The sequence below is a fragment of the Lagenorhynchus albirostris genome, chromosome 9 (genome assembly GCF_949774975.1).
Source record: "Lagenorhynchus albirostris chromosome 9, mLagAlb1.1, whole genome shotgun sequence".
NCBI classification, from domain to species: domain Eukaryota; kingdom Metazoa; phylum Chordata; class Mammalia; order Artiodactyla; family Delphinidae; genus Lagenorhynchus; species Lagenorhynchus albirostris.
Genome location: NC_083103.1, coordinates 5,571,126 through 5,590,119, shown reverse-complemented (window position 1 = coordinate 5,590,119; position 18,994 = coordinate 5,571,126). Strand labels below are relative to the sequence as shown.

The 18,994-nt window shown below is 38.3% G+C and overlaps 1 protein-coding gene across 9 annotated transcripts in view; it reads left to right on the top strand.

The window, feature by feature from the left end:
• Window positions 1-18,994, top strand: part of KDM2A (lysine demethylase 2A) — a 106,561-nt gene that overhangs the window by 44,017 nt on the left and 43,550 nt on the right. For 6 of the 9 annotated variants that reach the window (XM_060158456.1, XM_060158451.1, XM_060158450.1 and 3 more), the window contains one exon: window positions 18,572-18,710. In XM_060158456.1, coding sequence (XP_060014439.1) covers window positions 18,581-18,710 — 130 coding nt within the window. In that variant the 5' untranslated portion in view covers window positions 18,572-18,580. Of the gene's footprint in view, window positions 1-11,911; window positions 11,995-18,571; window positions 18,711-18,994 lie in introns of those variants that run through there. The other 3 variants (XR_009542298.1, XM_060158449.1, XM_060158457.1) reach the window with 2 other exon arrangements.

Here is an 18,994-nt window from a genome sequence, read left to right as displayed (position 1 = left end):
GATCTGTGAAGTCAAAACTATTTTCATAGTAATACTGAGATGTTATTTGCCTTTTTCTGTCTCATTCACTAATCAGTGGAGATTTTCCAGAAATACAGTGGAGTTTTCCAGAACTTACATGATGTGTGATGACATCACTCTCAGGGTTAATAGAGTGTGTATTTGTGTATTCTTGTGTTTTCTAAAATTTTGTAAAGTAGTAGGATTTAAATGTGTTTTTTCAGAGATTAACTCAGTTTTCAGTACTCATATTGTGCTCTTACTAGCTAGTGTTTGATTATAACTGCTGTAATCTCTGTAACTTCATTGTGGTCCAGTGAAATCCTGAAGTTTTCCTTGAGCCTTTGTGGAAATACAAGACATTGTCTTGTTTTGCAATTATATACTTAGAAAATTCTTCCATTTTAATTTGTAATCACTAAATATTGACCTATGTAACCCACATATACAAAAGCTATTTGGGGTCCTCAGTAATTTTTAAGAGTGTAAGGGATTCCTGAAACCAAAAAGTTCGAGAACTTCTGGCATAGGGGTAAGAATGTAGGCTTGTTTCGTTTTATTTTTTGTCTGTGTTTTCTTTGCAGAAGGGGAGTCGCACTTTTTTTGTGTGGTTAAGAAATATATATCTATATATATATATATAACCTGAGATCTGTACTCAACAAGTTTTTATTTTTTTTATTGTTATTTATTTATTTAATTTATGGCTGAGTTGGGTCTTCGTTGCTGCCGCGCGGGCTTTCTCTAGTTGCGGCAAGCAGGGAGTACTCTTCCTTGCGGTGCGCGGGCTTCTCATTGCGGTGGCTTCTCTTGTTGCAGAGCATGGGCTCTAAGCAAACGGGCTTCAGTGGTTGCGGCACGTGGGCTCAGTAGTTGTGGCGCATGGGCTTAGTTGCTCCATGGCATGTGTGATCTTCCCGGACCAGGGCTTGAACCCGTGTCCCCTGCATTGGCAGGCAGATTCTTAACCACTGCACCACCAGGGAAGCCCTCTCAACAAGTTTTTAAATGTGCAATATTGTTAATTATAAGCACAGTGTTGTGCAACAGATCATCTTGCATAACTGAAACTTTATACACACTGAACAGCAACTCCCTGTTTCTTCCTTCCCCCAATCCCTAGCAACCACCATTTTACTTTCTGCTTCTGTGAGTTTGACTTAGAATATAGGCTTTTTTCAATGATAGTTGGCTGTATTTGAGTCCCAGCTCAGCTACATGTTGAGTAATCCTGGCTTCTTACCCAACCTTTTTGATTCTTTCTTCATAACTAAAATTGGCATTTTACTGTCTTCATAGGGTTGTTGTGAGGATTATAAATGAGCTAGAAAAATGGGCTCAAAAATGTTTAGCACAAGGAAGCATTCATATGTTACCTATTATTATGATAGAAAATGTAGTAACATCTAGTCACATTGATATTTAGCTGTAGCATTTCATAGCAACACGCACCTGTGTGAAATTGGATTGTCTAAACCTACTCTTAAGTTCTCGTTCTCATTCTGCTCTTGCCTGTGCCTCTAGTCTTTTCTTAATTAAGTGGGTTCTGTTTTCCAAAGAAATTATGAGCTTCTTGAAAATAGCCGCTCTCTTCTATTTATTTCTGTTCTGTCTTGGACAGAACTCAGCCTATAGTAAGTACTCAGGACATGTAAGTCCTGTAAGTCCTAGTACAAAGGCTGTGGGACACAGGCTTAGAATCTCTATGAGGATGATGGTGGGAAAAGAGCTTTTTAGGTCCCTGTTTTGATTCTTTACTCTGTCTCTCTCAGGAACTTCCTTCCACTACTAAACAAGCTTCCTAACAAGTATAGTGAAGGATGAATTACAATTTATTAAATCATTTCAGTTTATTTGGTTATTGCCCTTTCTCTTGGCAGTATAAAATTCTAACATAATTGTATACTTTTCACCAGGGTTTTCTTTCATTACATCCGAACAATACAAGAGAATCATAGCAATAGATGATTTAATTCTTGTTTTCTGTAAATGTACATGATTACTTCTATAGCACTTTCTGAGATTTTAGAGCAACACAGGCAGGGAGGTGTGAAATTTATTTTATGTCAAGAATTGAACTGTGTTCTAAACCTTCTAGTTTTGTTGGTCAGTTCTCTTTTCTCCTTTAGTCTGTCTTCAGCCTTCTCTCTGTCTTAATGTCCAAAAACTTGTTCTTATATAAGCACATAGCTCCTCTATCTTCTGGCTCCGCACTTCCCCTGTTCACATATGACCATTCCTTTAAGTTCCTGCTACCCAGAAATCAACAACAGTAGAGCCAGCTCTACCACTTAGACTTTTAGGCTTCTCCCAAATAACACCTTCCAGCAATGACCACTTCATATTAAATTGCTGACAGTGTGGGGATGGAGAGGGTACAGGTGTTGCATTTCCTGAAATTTCATCCCTAGGATTAGATATTTGATGTAAGGAGATAGAGATGGTGAAAACATAAAAGAGCTCGTGAAAGGGATAGACTTAGGAAACTTATTAGAAGCTTTGCCACTTGGGATGATAAGGGAGGAAAAAATCTTATCTGATGTTTAATGCTGTTTGAGAAAAGGCATGTGAGGTATGACTTGTCTCTAGCCGCATAAACCGCTCTTTTTGGGAAAGATAGTTTGTTTCCCAGTCCAGTGTTGATTCCTGTTCAAAACCATAGTTGCTAATATTTTTTGGACATGTGCTGGCTACTTCACGTCTTTTATCTCACTTAATCCTCATACAGTCCTGTGTGATGGCTTCTATTTTAATTATTAAAGTAGCTCATGTACAGTGAGAGGCAGAACCATTATTTGAACCCTAGACTCTGCCACTACTACATTCAGCCTTTTTTTATGTATGGGACACTTTACAGTTTGCAGAGTACTTGTGCATATGTTCTCATTTAAACCTCACCACAATCCTGTGCATTAAGTGAAATTCTTGACATTTTCACACAAGAAAATGGAAGCTTCAGGAATTTGAAGCTCAAAGTACCGGTACTTAGACCAGGCCCACACCCACTCTGACTCCAGTTCCTTTGTTCTCATTATGTAGTTTTGCTAAAAATAATAAGTAATAAATAGGGTCATATCTGACGGTGAATTTTCTAAGATTGTTCACTTGGTTGAAGGTGATTGGTAATGTTTTAGATGTCTGGAGAAGTTAGCAAATATGTGGTCATTAATTTGCATTATTGGTTTCTCTCATAGCTTGAGTATAACTGCTTTATCTAAGTATTCCTTTTGCTCTTGGGCTTCTCAATGCTATGGGTCAGTTTACCACTCTTACACTAACATTTCTAGGTAAATTCAGAAGTGAAGACATAGTTTTCTGTGCTTTAACCTTCCTTGGGTGGCACAAATGAGTGACTGAAAGATGAGAAGGAAAAAGGTCTTGGCAGGATTATAATATAATCATGGTAGTGGGAAAGGGGAGGAGTATATGTGTTTGTGGGGGACAGTTTAAAATACCAGCTCTTCATCTTTTGCCAGTTCCTTCCAGAGCTTCTGTTCCTAAACATGAAATTTCATGACTCCTCTAAATCTCAAGTTTGACAGTTTGAAAGAGGTCATGTGTTGGTGAAGAGATTGATCTTTGTCTGTGAATCAAAACATTAATCATAGCTCCAGAGAGGAGGGCCATAGAGAAAAGCATCCTGATCAGAGGAATATAGCAAGACTGGAGATAGGTACATTTATCTAATATCATCTGGCTTCTAGTGACTGCTTGCTGTCTCCCCAAACTCACCTAAAATTTAGGAGAAGCAGCATGTGGGACACATTTAATGGTTCATATCATTTACTGAGTAAATGTCTAGAGTTAGTGTTTTCCAGAACAAGCTGTCCTTTTAGGTTTGCAGTACCTTTCTCAGTGACTGGCAGAAAGGTCACACTCTTACTTCCCCATTAGATTTAAGGTAAACTTCTAGGGGCTTTTTCTTTTTCTACAAATTGTTTTGCCTAACAAATACACTAGTCTTTACCTTCTAGGAACTGAAATGGCATGGCTTGTGCCACACATCATACTAATGGCTTACAGTTGCATCAGTTACCGAAGATGGTGAAAAAACTAGGCATTATCTTTGTTTCTGGATTCTGGGTGTCTGTTGCTATAGAAACAAACCAGGCAGTAAACATGAGTGTTTAGGGAGTATTTGAATCTCAATGGATGTTCATTGGCTAATGAAACTAAAGTTAAGAAATTTGTTGAGTTGAGGGATAAACTGAATATTACTGAGTTCATTATTGTTTCCATTTTTGGTGGGTGGTATTATCCATTTTGGTTGTGTGCAGGTCATTTGAAGATTATTTCCTAGTGATTAGGCCTTCCAAAATTCCCTTTTCTGCTCTAGGAGGTGAACAATTAGAAAAAGCAAACATTTTATGTTCCTTTTGGGTAATGATTTCACTTAATTCAGATTAATTTGGGGGGGGTTGGCAATGAGTAGATTAATTTTTGAGTGTCATATAGTAAGAGTGCTGAGTTTAAAAATCATTCTATGGTTACTAAAAGGAGGTGAAGATTTGAAAGCGGGATAGAAGGTAGGGTGGGGAATTACACATCTTTATTTCCCAGTTATTTAAGAAATAAATCCCCCTTGGGACTTCCCTGGTGGCGCAGTGGTTAAGAATCTGCTTGCCAGTGCAGTGGACACGGGTTCGATCCCTGGTCCAGGAAGATCGCACATGCTGCGGAGCAACTAAGCCCGTGCGCCACAACTGCTGAGCCCACTTGCTGCAACTACTGAAGCCTGTGCGCCTAGAGCCTGTGCTCCAAAACAAGAAGCCACCGCAAGTAGAAGCCCGCGCGCCACAAGAAAGAGTAGCCACTGCTCACTGCAACTACAGAAAGCCCATGGGCAGCAACGAAGACCCAACGCAGCCATAAATAAATAAATAAATCTAAAAAAGAAGTAAAACCCCCAACATGACTTGGACATTGACAAATGTTGTTACTTATTTCCAGTTTCTCTGATGGCTTGACTAGGCTACTTTGGGAGGATAAACGGATTGAACATTTGCATGTTGCTAGTGTAATATTGCTGAGTACTACTTTTGCCAGTATCCAAGAAGAAGAATGTATGTATATTCTAGTAAAAACCTTTAGGGGAATAAAAATGTGCTTTTTCTATAATGTCTGAACTAAGATTATTTCTCTTAAAGATGGTGTTGAGATGCCTGTCTTCATCCTGAATTTCAGAGAATGATTTGGCTACTTGTAGCCACAGTTTTTTTCTTTACAGAATTGTGGCGATATCATGGTTACTTGTGCAGCAAGCACACTGAACAGTTGATTATACCACATAGTATGCAGAAAAGCAGGGCATGTTGGTGGAAGAGATCCAGCACTTTAACTCATTTCTCAGCCAGTTGGCTTTTTGGAGGACATGTTTGTGGTTGACTAACTGTATCCTGACTCAGAATTTTAGGATCATTCTGTATATAGTAGGTATTTGATATTAGTTCTGAGGGAACTTTTAGGGGAAAAGTTCACTTTGTGTTATATATCCCTCTTCTTCAGAGCATTGTGCCTTCTCAGCTATCTTTTTTTTTTTAATCAGAGACTTAGGTGTGAATAAAGCTTCTTGCCAAATTCTATTTATGGATTACTCTGCCTTGTTGGAATTACTGTGATCTGCTAATGTCTTTCATATATAGAAAGTGTTCTGTGTACTGTTGATCTCTGCAGAACGTGATCTTCAGTTAGCCCAGAAAATATTTGAAGGCTGAACTGTCAACAAAAGAAATGCAAGCTTTTCAGCCCTGTCAGTTGATCAGTACACATTCTTTGTAATACATTAAAACAGTTGTGTTAAAACTAAGCATGTGCCTTCCTTTATCTTTGTGGTCAGGCCTCTTATTTTAAGGGCCAGTAAGTGTTAAATCAAAAGGTAAAAACTTGGGCCCAAGGTTCAGTCACTGTAAGGCAGTGGTTCCTACTGTTCTTGTACTACCTTAGGGTGTTTCCATTAAAATCCCTCATGAGGTGTAATGAAATTATCACATTTTCTAAACAAAGATTATAAGCTTTTATTTTTGAAAAATGTTATCCACACCCTCTCATTTAATACGGAGGTCCTGAGTAATCCAGTAGGGTGAGGGGGAAACCCAAAAAAGTTTGAAGAGGTCACTGCTATAGAGGAACAATATAGAGTCTGTATCTATAGTCCTTGGCACTTAGTAGGTGTTCAGTAAAGTTATTATGAATGAACAGACATTTCTTCTCTTATGTGGAGCCTTCACCAACCATTCTGTTACTTCTTCTTCTTGGACTCTAATAACATTTGTATCTACCTATCTTAATACAGTACATTATCACATTGAATTGTAATACTGTAATTTATTTACAAATCTGTCTCCCCCTACTGGCCAGCAGTCTCCTTCAGGGCTAGGACTGTGCCTTTTATCTTTGTATGCAGAGCATCTGGCTGTTACTCCATGTTCAGTGTCCTGTTTTATGAATGAGTAAGTGTTCAAATAATATTTTTTTAAGAACTTATTTTTCTCATTCTTTTTTTTTTTAAGATTTTTTTTTGATGGGAACCATTTTTAAAGTCTTTATTGATTTGTTCTGGTTTTTTTTATGTTTTGGTTTTCTGGCCACGAGGCTTGTAGGATCTTAGCTCCCTGATCAAGGATCGAACCCCCACCCCCTGCATTGGGAGGCGAAGTCTTAACCACTGGACCGCCAGGGAAGTCCCCTCAAATAATTTTTATAGCACAAACCACACATACACACATAGGAAGGTGGTAGGCAACGATCCATCTACATATGTACCTGTCCCAGTGTGTGATCTTACAGTAATGATGGGTTTTCAAAAATATGGAAAGAAAGAAAATGAGAACAACACTTTAAAGTTCAATTGATTTTTAGGGTATGTATATGTCCATACTTTTGTGATAGAGGCTAGTTGAGAACCTCAGCTGCTTTCTTTAAAGATGTGTAAGAGCTTATTAAGCACTTATCAAATAGGGGATTTGGTATATGTTGGAAAGATTCAGATTTAATCCACATAGCTTTATAAATTTGTAAAAAGATGCCCCAAACTTTTTTTAAAGCAGTATCATGATGTGGACATGAAAATCCAGTTATTACTTGGCTTCTTATACCATCACCAGCAAAGAGGCTGTGTAATTAAAAACTTTTCTATCAGGTAGTGGGGTAGATCTATCTCAGATAGATCAGAATCTTAGAGAAAATAGGAGACATAGAAATCTTGCTTAAAAAAAAAGTTGGCAATTTCATTTTTACAGAAGGTGTGTAATAAATGTCACTGACTACAAATACAGAGAATGAGAACAAATTTTAATACCATACACAATAAATGTGCTAAGTTCAAAGCACTCTGATATAAAATAAAATGATCTCTGGTTAGGAATAGCAATATTTTTATGTCAGCCAGAATAGCTGAATGTCCCGTAAGATAATTTGTCAAGTAAAAGCTAGAATTAGAAGTCAGGAATGGTAGAATGTTAAATAAATAGTGGCATAGCTAGACATGTAGTATCCCTTAGCAAATATCAGAAACCTCCAACCTTAGGGAAGGTCTTTTGCTAATCTTCTTTCTACCAAGCATGGTTTTCTGATTTATAGATAGTCTCCTTTGTTGCCAGTAGGTCCCACCACTTTACTTCCTCTCGCTGACAGAGTCATTTCAGCTGTCTGGGTGTCTTCTTCCTTTGACAGTTACTTCCAGCTGTCTCAAGCTACTGGTCTGGCTGAAGTTTCATTCCAAAATGATTTCAGTAGTATAGGGTGGTTAGACCATTGGTTCTAAAACCAAAGTGCCGGGGTTCCAATCTCAGCTGCACCAATTACTAACTTTGTAACTTGGGCAAATTACTTACTTCTATCCTACATTTGCCTTTTTTATTTTTATAAAGTAGAGAGGATACTATTCTTCTGTGTGTTAATACATGCATAGTGCTTATTACAGTACTCAGTACGTGGTAAGCACTCAAATGTTAACTGCTATTACTACTGTAATTTTGCCCTGGCATCATAGTTCACCTTCAGAGCAGTAGCCCTTGTGGGTGTCATTAATAAAAAACTAACTGCCTTTTCATACTTTATACAATTTCTTCATTCTCTGACTCCTTTGTATCCCTAGGGGAATGGGAATTGCCTAAGCTCTCCAGAAAGAACTGCCTCTAACATCTGGTTGATTGAGATACACGGAGGTTTGTTTAATATGGGGGGTAGGCAGACAGCAGGACGATGTGGAAGTCCCTAGGAGGGCTACCCTGCCAACCCACCACTGGTCTCTCTCAGTGTCTCTGGTCAGGACAGAGAGGGCTAGGTCTGGAATTTAGATAGTCTATGAATAAGGGCAGGCAGACCTGGGGGACCCGTATGTAGCAAAATTTCAACATGGTATAATGTAAAAGGGAGCAAGGCTGATATCTTAGATGGAATCAGATTGTTGAGGACTTTATTTTAGAACACAAAGGGACCTTGAATTATTTACCTCCAGGGGAAAACTAGGATCTAGAGAGGTTAAATGATTTACTTAAGTGCCTAAGATCACACAGAAAGTAGCAATAGTAGAATTGACACTAGATAATTTCTCCCTTTAGACACTTTTACTTTCTTGTTTTTCTGCTGTTTTCTAAGAGGGTTAACTTAGGTCAGTTTTACCTTTCTTTTTCTTGGTAAAATAATACCGCCATATTTCCTGATTCTCACAGGTTGATTATCTTAGCAAGAAAAACTATTTGATATAAAATGATAGAATTGTACAGTGATTCTTTTTTTTATTGGCTTTGTTGCTGTGCATGGGTTTTCTCTGGTTGCGGCAAGAGGGGGCTTCTCTTGTTGTGGAGCATGGGCTCTAGGCACGCAGGCTTCAGTAGTTGTGGCACGCAGGCTCTAGAGCGCAGGCTCAGTAGTTGTGGCGCACGGGCTTAGTTGCTCCGCAGCATGTGGGATCTTCCTGCACCAGGGATAGAACCCGTGTCGCCTGCATTGGCAGGCAAATTCGCAACCAGTGCACCACCAGGGAAGTTCCTGTACAGTGATTCTCAAAGGGAGATTTTTGATATATTACGTTACTAATTTTTAGAAATTGTAAAATATTTATAACAAAATTTGCCATTCTAACCATTTTTAAGTGTATTAATTCAGTGTACTGCCATCATAACTGTTTCCAAAACTTGTTTTCATTACCCCAAATAGAAATTTTGTAATCATAAAGCAGTAACTTCCCATTCCTCCTCCACCCAGCCCCTGGTAACCTCTAATCTACTTTCTCTATGAATTTGTCTACTCTAGGTACTTCATAAGTGGAATCATACAATATTTTATCTTTTTATGTCTGACCTATTTCACTTAGCATAATGTCTTGCAGGTTTATCCATGTTGCTGCATGTATCAGACCTCCATTTCATTTTATAGCTGAATAATATTTCATTGTATATATAAACACCACATTTTATTTATCTGTCAATGGAAATTTGGGACTATTTCCACTTTTTTTTTTTGACCATTGTGGGTAATGCTATTATGAACGTTGGTGTCAAGGTGTCTGAGTCCCTGCTTTCAGTTCTTTTGGGTATATACCTAGAAGTGGAATTATTGGATCATATGGCAATTCTGTGTTTACTTTTTTGAGGAATTGCTAGACTGTTTTTTTACACAGGCTGCAAACAGCAATGCATAAGGGTTCCAATTTCCCTGCTTCCTGACTAACACTTGTTATTTTGTGTTTTTTTGATGATAGGAATCTTAATGGATGTGAAGTGGTATCTCATTGTGGGTTTGATTTTTAGTGATGTTAGACATCTTTTCAAGTGCATATTGGCCATTTGTGTATCTTCTTCGCAGAAATTTCTGTTTAAGTCCTTTGCCCATTTTTGAAGTGGGTTTATTTTGTTGTTGAGTTGTAAGAGTTCTTTATATATTCTAGATACTGATCCCATATCAGATATATGATTTGCAAATATTTTCTCCCTGTGGTTTCTTTTCACTCTGTCATTAGTGTCCTTTGCACAAATTTTAAAAAAAATTATTTAATTTATTTGGCTGTGCCGGGTCTTAGTTGTGCATGTGGGATCTTCTTTGCCGCGTGCAGGATCTTTAGTTGCGGCATGCGGGATCTAGTTCCCTAACCAGGGATCAAACGCGGGCCCCCTGCATTGGGAGCGCAGAGTCTTAATCGCTGGATCACCAGGGAAGTCCCCAAATTTTAAAAATTTTGATGAAGTCCATTTTGTCTGGTTTTTTTGCTTTTGCTTTTGCTGTCGTTTAAGAAATCCTCGTTAAAGCCAATGCTGTGAAGATTTTCCCATGTTTTTGTCTAAGAATTTTATTATAGTTTTAGCAGTTATGTTTACGTCTTTGATCTATTTTGAGTTAATTTTTGTACTGTATGGTGTCAGTAAGGGTCCAACTTCATTCTCCTGCGTGCAGATACCCAGTTTTCCCTGCATCATTTGTTGAAAATGTATTTAATCTTAATTAATTTAAGTCTCATAGTCACATGTAGCTAACATTTTGGACAGCTCAAATCTAGCTGATCATGTAATTTTTCTCCTTTAATCTGTTAATGTGGTGAATTATATCAGTAGATGGAGTGGAAATTCTCAGAACTAACAAACTGCTTCTGCATTTTTGGCACATCATGGTAGTTCATTAAATACTGAACAACTTTTTTTAGTCACTTGTCTGTGTGTCCTTTCATATAAAATCAACTGAAATGTCTATGGAAATTGTTTAGAAAAAGACTTTGCTTTCTCAAAAAAATGATATCAGGCAATGTGTCTTCTATTGGTCTACATCAAACTTTATTCTTATAAAAATACATTGCTTTACTTAAACATGTACGTTGTATTACCTTTATTCTTTTACAGATTCCCCATCATTATTTTGTATTGAGATAGAATTCATATGCTAGGCAATTCACCCTTTTAAAGTGTGCAATTCAATAGTTTTTAGTAAATCCACAAAGTTGTGAAAACATTACCAGTATCTAATTCTAGAACATTTTCATTACCCCAGAGAAACCCAGTACACATTAGCAGTTATTCCCCATCTCTCTTCCTTCCAGCCCCTGGCAACCACTAATGTGTTTTCTGGCTTTATAGATTTGCCTATTCTGTCCATGTCAGATAAAGGTAATCATAAAATATGTAGTCCTTTGTGATTGGCTTTTTTCACTTAGTGTGTTTTTTAAAGTTCATCTGTGTTTGTAGCATTTATCAGTACTTCACTCCCTTTTTCTGCTCAACTGTATTCCATTGTATGGATATATACTATATTTTATTAGCCATTTGTCAGTTGATAGACCCTTGGGGTGTCCATCTATTCTGGTTATAATGAATAATGTTGCTATGAATGTTGGCGTACATGTTTTTGTGTGGCGTGTTTTCATTCTCTTGGGTAAATACCTAGGAATGGAATTTCTGGGTCATATGGTAACTCTAACCAATTTGAGGAACTGCCAGACTGTTTTCCAAAAGATTTGCTCTGTTCTACATTCCCACTAACTGTGTATGAGGGTTTTGCTTTTTTCACATCCTTACCAGCACTTATTACCTAGTAGTTGTGAAGTAGTATCTCATGGTTTTGATTTGCATTTCCTTAATGACTGATGAGCTAAAGACTAATGATGTTTCATGTGCTTATTGGCCAGTTATATATCTTTGAAAAATACTCTTTCAAACCTTTGCCCGCTTTAATTTTATATTTTGTCTTTTCATTTTTAAGTTGTAAGAGTTCTTTATATATCCTAGATATTAGACCCTTATGAGATATAGAATTTGCAAATATTTTCTCTCATTTTATAAATTGCCGTTTACCTTTCTTGATAGTGTTTTTGAAGCACAAAAAGTTTTAATTTGGGGGCTTCCCTGGTGGCGCAGTGGTTGAGAGTCCGCCTGCTGATGCAGGGGACGCGGGTTCGTGCTCCGGGCTGAGAAGATCCCACATGCTGCGGAGCGGCTGGGCCCGTGAGCCATGGCTGCTGAGCGTGCGCGTCCGGAGCCTGTGCTCCGCAGTGGGAGAGGCCACAAAGTGAGAGGCCCATGTACCGCAAAAAAAAAAAAAAAAAAAAAAGTTTTAATTTTGAAGAAATCTAGTTAATCTATTTTGTTGTTGTTACTTGTACTTTTGGTGTCTTATCTAAGAAACTGTTGCCTAATCCACAGTCATGAATATTTACACCACAATTTCTTCTAAGAATTGCATAGTCTTAGCCTTTACATTTAAGTCTGATCCATTTTAAGTTAGTTTTTTTGTATAAGGTGTGAGGTAGAGGTCCAGCTTCATTCTTTTACATGTGGATATCCAGTTGTCCCAGCACCATTTAAATTTTTTTTTAATTTTTAGAATTTTTATAGTTTTAAAGGTTGCTTTCCATTTACACATGTTTAGAAAAGAGAATGCCAGATGTTTCTGTGTAATAGTGGATACCTGTTTGCATCTATTCTTGCACCATTGTCTTTTTTTTTTTTTTTTTTGGCCACGCTGCAGCTTGTGGGATCTTAGTTCCTCGACCAGGGATTGAACCCGAACCCTCAGAAGTGAAAGTGTGGAGTCCTAACCACTGGACCGCCAAGGAATTCCCACCATTGTCTTTTCTACAGCTAACCATCTAGGAGAGGAGAGGAGAGGAGAGCATAGTATACTATAGTATAGTATCTGTAGCCCTTCATCTTATGTGTCAGTACTTGAGTTAACTAAATATTCCATTTATGTGGCTGTTTTTACCATTTAATATAGTTAATTACCACCTGACCAGGAGTGGTAAATATTTTTTTAAGGCAGTTTCTAAATTTTTTTTTTTTCGGCTGTGTTGGGTTTTTGTTGCTGCGCGTGGGGTTTCTCTAGTTGCGGCGAGCAGGGGCTACTCTTCGTTGCAGTGTGCGGGCCTCTCATTGCGGTGGCTTCTCTTGTTGTGGATCACAGGCTCTAGGTGCGCAGGCTTCAGTAGTTGCAGCACGCGGGCTTGGTAGTTGTGGCTCACGGGCTCTAGAGTGCAGGCTCAGTAGTTGTGGCACACGGGCTTAGTTGCTCTGTGGCATGTGGGACCCTCCCGGACCAGGGCTCGAGCCCGTGTCGCCTGCATTGGCAGGCAGATTCTTAACCACTGCGCCACCATGAGTTTGCTCATGGTGAGTTGGAAAACATGAGTTTGCTATATAGTTTGGTAATCTAAATAGAATAAATGATAATTGGTTATTCAGGAGTAAAACTCACTGTTAACCCTGGAAAGTACAAATTGCTTTTGAGTGAAAATGTGGTTGGAATAGATTTCATAGTTCAGTTTGTGCCTACTATTTACTGTGACACTGGGTTCAGCAAGGGCTGGTGTCTATGGGAGGCCAGAAACATCCTTTAGGTTGCCAAAAAGCACCTAGAATTAAAAAAAGCACAGCATGCTAGTTAAACCATTTAGAATTATTTGGTAATGTTGGTAGGCTGGAGGAGATTGGTGGCTGCTTTCCTTAGTGTTAAAGTGGCATTGCCTTTTGAGTTTCACCTGTAGCAGATTGTGTCATTGACTACTTATTTCCAGGGTTATTTTGAGGATTGAATATGTTTTTTAAGCACTTAGAGATTTGCCATAGATGTTTACTTTCACCAGGGTTTACATATAGATAGGAGAATGGTGGGGGGGACCCTTATCCTTGACAGTGTTAAAACCAGCACAAATAATTTCACATTACTGTTGACCTCCCAATTGCAACAATCAAAAGAAAACAAGAATTTAATTTTTCTGTAGTCCTTAAGAAATGGGCATAGCTTGGCTGGGGCAGGAGTTTTCCTTATATCCTTACACTTTCCATATTGAAAGTACAAATGGAAGAATAATTCTTCTTGAATATAGGAAAAATAAAAGCATATAAAAAGAAAGAAGAGACAGAGAACTTCAGGCTACCATGTTAGAAATGTTGGGATAATCAAGATGATGATATCTTGACTGAAAAAGAGTCGGTAATAGTTGACCTAGGAAATGTTAAAGTTTGAAAATATGACTGGGATTTTTTTGATGTGCATATTAGAATTTATGCAAAAGAATGCTTTCTTTTCTCTTTGAAATTGAGGTATAATTGACATACAATATTATATTAGTTTCAGGTGTACAACATTCAACATTTGTATACATTGCAAAATGGTTACCACAATGGTTCCTTACCATCTGTCACCTTACAAAGCTAATATGGTATTATTGACTATATTGCCCCATGCTGTACATTACATCCCCATGACTTGTTTATTTTATAGCTGGAAGTTTGTACTTCATAATCCTATTCACCTGTTTCACACCACGCCCACCCCTCTGGCAACCACCAGTCTATTCTGTTTATGACTCTGGATTTTGTCTTGTTAGTTTTGGTTTTTAGATTCCATATATATGCAGTGTATGTCTTTCTCCGCCTGATTTATTTCACTTAGCGTCATACTCTCAACCCTCACGTTGCTGCAGATGGCAAGATTCCATTCCTTTTTATGGCTGAGTAGTATTCCATCGTGTGTGTGTGTGTGTGTGTGTGTGTACACATATACCACATCTTTATTCACCCATCAATCAATTAGACACTTAGATTGATTCCATATCTTGGCTATTATAAATAATGCTGCAGGGAGCATAAGAATGCATATGTCTTTTCTTTTTAAAAAATATTTATTTATTTTTGGCTGCACCAGGTCTTCCTTGCAGCATGTGGGAAATTTAGTTGCAGCATGTGGACTTCTTAGTTTTGTCATGCAGACTCTTAGTTGCATATGTGGGCTTCTTAGTTGCAGCACGCATGCGGGATCTAGTTCCCTGACCAGGGATCGAACCTGGGCCCCCTACATTGCGTACACGGAGTCTTACCCACTGGACCACCAGGGAAGTCCCGCATATATCTTTTCAAATTCATATTTTCGTTTTCTTCGGTTAGATACCCAGTAGTAGAATTGCTAGATGATATGATAGATTGATTGATTGAGTCTTCATTGCTGTGCGTGGGCTTTTGGGGGCTACTCTTCGTTGCGGTGCGCGGGCTTCTCATTGCACTGGCTTCTCTTATTGTGGAGCATGGGCTCTAGGCACGCAGGCTTCAGTAGTTGTGGTACGCGGGCTCAGTAGTTGCGGCGCATGGGCTTAGTTGCTCCGCGGCATGTGGGATCTTCCCGGACCAGGGCTCAAACCTGTGTCCCCTGCATTGGCAGGCGGATTCTTAACCGCTGCACCACCAGGGAAGTCACTTTTTTTTTTTTTTTTTTTTTTTTTTTTGCCATTCTATGTGGCATGAGGGATCTTAGTTCCGCAACCAGGGATCAAACCCACACCTCCTGCAGTGGAAGCATGGAGTCTTAACCACTGGACAGCCAGAGAAGTCCCTGTTACCTTTTTGATAATAGTCATTTTGACAGGTGTAGGATGATACCTTACTGTGGTTTTGGTTTGCATTTCCCTGATGATTAGTGTCATTGAACATCTTTTCATGTGCCTCTTGCCACGTGTGTCTTTTTTGGAAAAATGTTTATTCACATCCTCTGCCCATTTTTTAATCAGTTTGTTTGTTTGTTTGCTGTTATTGAGTTGTATGAGTTCTTTATATATGTTGGATGTTAACCCCTTATCAGATAAATTATTTACAAATGACTTCTCCCATTCAGTAGGTTTCCTTTTTATTTTGGTGGTAGTTTCCTTTGCTGTGCAGAAGCTTTTTAGTTTGATGTAGCCTCATTTGTTTATTTTTGTTTTTGTTTTCCCTTACCTTTGGAGTCAGATCCAAAAAAATTGCTAAGACCAATGTCAAGGAGCTTACTGTCTATGTTTTCTTCTAGGAGTTTTATGGTTTCAGGTCTTAGATTTAAGTCTTTAACCCATTTTGAGTTAATTTTTATATATGGTATAAGATAGTGCTCCAGTTTCATTCTTTTGCATGTAGCTGTCCAGTTTTCCCAACACCATTTGTTGAAGAGACTATCCTTTCCCCATTGTATATTCTTGCCTCCTTTGTCATAAATTAATTGACCATGTATGCGTGGGTTTATTTCTGGGCACAAATGAATGCTTTCTAAAAGTGATTATTGTGGGAAACTACATTTATTCCGATGGTATTTTTCCTGCTTTTTGACATACTTGGAACTCATCTTTTGGAGTTCTCTTCAAAGACACATATATGAAATAAGGTGAGGAAGAGAACGGAGTGGTGTCTTCTAAAAAACGAACCTATTTAAGAAATTGTCAGTGAAAATACCACCCCCCCTTTCAAATATAAAGGTAACTAAAAATATTTTGAGCAGTGATGGCATTTTTAGAGTGAGAGGTCTACTAAATTAGGTCTTTTGGCCTTTGAGCTGTGATTTATGGCAACAAAGTGCTAGGTAAGAGTGTTATAAAGTTTTTTGTGTTTTTTTTTAATATTTATTTTATTTATTTATTCTTTTTGGCTGTGTTGGGTCTTCATTGCTGCACGTGGGCTTTCTCTAGTTGCCCCGAGCGGGGGCTACTCTTCGTTGCAGTGCGCGGGCCAGTGGCTTCTCTTGTTGCGGAGCACGGGCTCTACGTGTGCAGGCTTCAGTAGTTGTGGCACGCGGGCTCTAAAGCACAGGCTCGGTAGTTGTGGCACATGGGCTTAGTTACTCTGCGGCATGTGGGATCTTCCCGGACCAGGGCTTGAACCGTGTCCCCTGCATTGGCAGGAGGATTCTTAAGCACTGTGCCACCAGGGAAGCCCAAGAGTGTTATAAAGTTTTTTTACCAAATATGGAAAAGATATCAGGTATCTATCAGTGTTTCTACCTAAAACTGCTAAATTGAATCTTGCCCTCCTCTGGTGTGCTCTCCTCTGTGTGTAGTTTTTATTTTTTATGACTTATTTCTGCCCTTTCCCTGATCCCATTCCCTAAGAGACCTTTCTACAGTGTCTCATTTTCTTATGTGTTTATATAAATTCAGGTGCCATGTAATCAATTCTAGATCATCAGTATCTAACTTTAAATTCCAGGTTTGGTTGTCCTTAGCACATACTGGAGTAGGGCTACTTTACCATTCATTGCCTCCCACGTGAATTGTCCTATGTGTATGTATTCAAGAAACTTCGACAAATTTTAACACTGGCTAAAGTAAAATATACCAAAAGGTAAATTTGCAGCAAAAGCAACGTGTTATCTTAAAAAAAAAAAAGCTTACAAGATTATTCACATACCATAAAATTCACCCGTTTAAAGTGTACAACTCAGTGGTTTTTAGTATATTCACAGAGTTGTGCAAACATCACCACTATCTAATTCTAGAACATTTTTAATTTCTCCCAAAAGAAACCCATACTGTTAAAAGTTACTTTCTATCTCTCCCTCTCCCCAGCCCATTGCAACCATTAATCTACTTTCTATCTCTGTGGATTTGCTTCTTCTGGACATTTCATGTAAATAAAATTATGACTTTTTGAGGGCGGTGACCGAGTCTGGAGCTGCCCCAGGAGCCAGATCTGTCGTATCCTCTCTTCCACTTCCTGTTGCAAACAATAAAGTCCATTCGTACAGTAAAAAAATAAAAATGTGATTATGGTCTTCTGTGTTTGGCATCTTTCACTTAGCATGTTTTTAAAATTCTTCCATATTGCAGCACATATCAGTACTTCATTCTTTTTTATGGCCAGTTACTATTCCATTGTGTAAATATACCACGTTTTGTTTATCCACTCATCAATTGATCGACATTTGGGTTGTTGCTGCCTTTTGGCTATTATAAATAATGTTCTGCTATGAACATCTGTGTACACGTTTTTGTATGGACATGCGTTTTTAATTCTTTTGGATATATACCTAAGATTAAAATTGCTGGGTCATAGGATAACTTACTGTGTGTTTAACTTTTTGAGGAACTGCCAAACTGTTTTCCAAAATGGCTGCAACATTTTACATTCCCATCAGTACTGTATAAGGGTTCCAGTTTCTCCACATGCCCTCCAACACTTGTTATCGTCTACCTTTTTGATAATAGCCATCCTATTGGGTGTGAAGTGGTGTATCGTTGTGGTGTTAATTTGTATTTCCCCTAATGACTAATGATCCCGAGCATTTTTCATGTGCTTTTTGGCCATTTGATCCCGAGCATTTTTCATGTGCTTTTTGGCCATTTGTATATCTTTCTTTGGCAAGACACTATCCTTAATGCTGAGTATTGATGGTCTGCTGTTTGGAATACTGTTGTTTAGATTAACTTTCTTTATCTGCTGTAAAAGAGTTTCTGTTTCATTAATTCAAGTGTTTTAGTCTATTCTTGAAGGTTGTTTTAGAAAGCTAATCTAGAAAGGGCCTTCCCCATGAAAAAATTATGTTTTGTATCCTGGCCTGTAATGTCTATGAAGACAGTTTAAGCAATGATAGACAAATAAAATGTTAAGTAGACCCAATTTGGTCATATTTTCGTTGTAAATTTATATCTCTAGGCTCAAAGAGTTAGCAGTGGTAAAATGTACAAAGTAGGAAACCTAGTGACTCATTTAAAATTTTGTACATTCTGAGAATATTAGCTGACCTTTGGTTGAGAAAAAGATCTATAAGGCAAGGAAAATTGATGCTTAACATAGCAACTGAAAGGCATGAAAAAGTACATGATTTCATCCTTATGTCCCTCTCTCCCCAGCGTGGTACCATGCGACGACGCTATGAAGATGATGGCATTTCAGATGATGAAATTGAAGGAAAAAGAACTTTTGACTTGGAAGAGAAACTCCACACCAACAAATATAATGCAAATTTTGTTACTTTTATGGAAGGAAGAGGTCAGTATCATTTGGGTTCAGACCTGCAGCCCCTTGATGTAGGAAGTTGTAGACTCTGGGAGCTGTGGGCTCAGCATCTCTGCAGCCAAAGTACTGCCTGTTGATGCTGTGATGCTATTTATCTGTATTTTCTCTTACTACTCAATGCCACTCATGCACACACCCCCGCCCCAGTCCTCCCACCCTGTGAGTCATTCTCTGCTATATTGGAAAAAGCAAGCGTTTATTAGGGCAAGAATGTTGGAATTTTCCCCTAAAGGCCTCTTCCTTCTTCTTCTCCCATC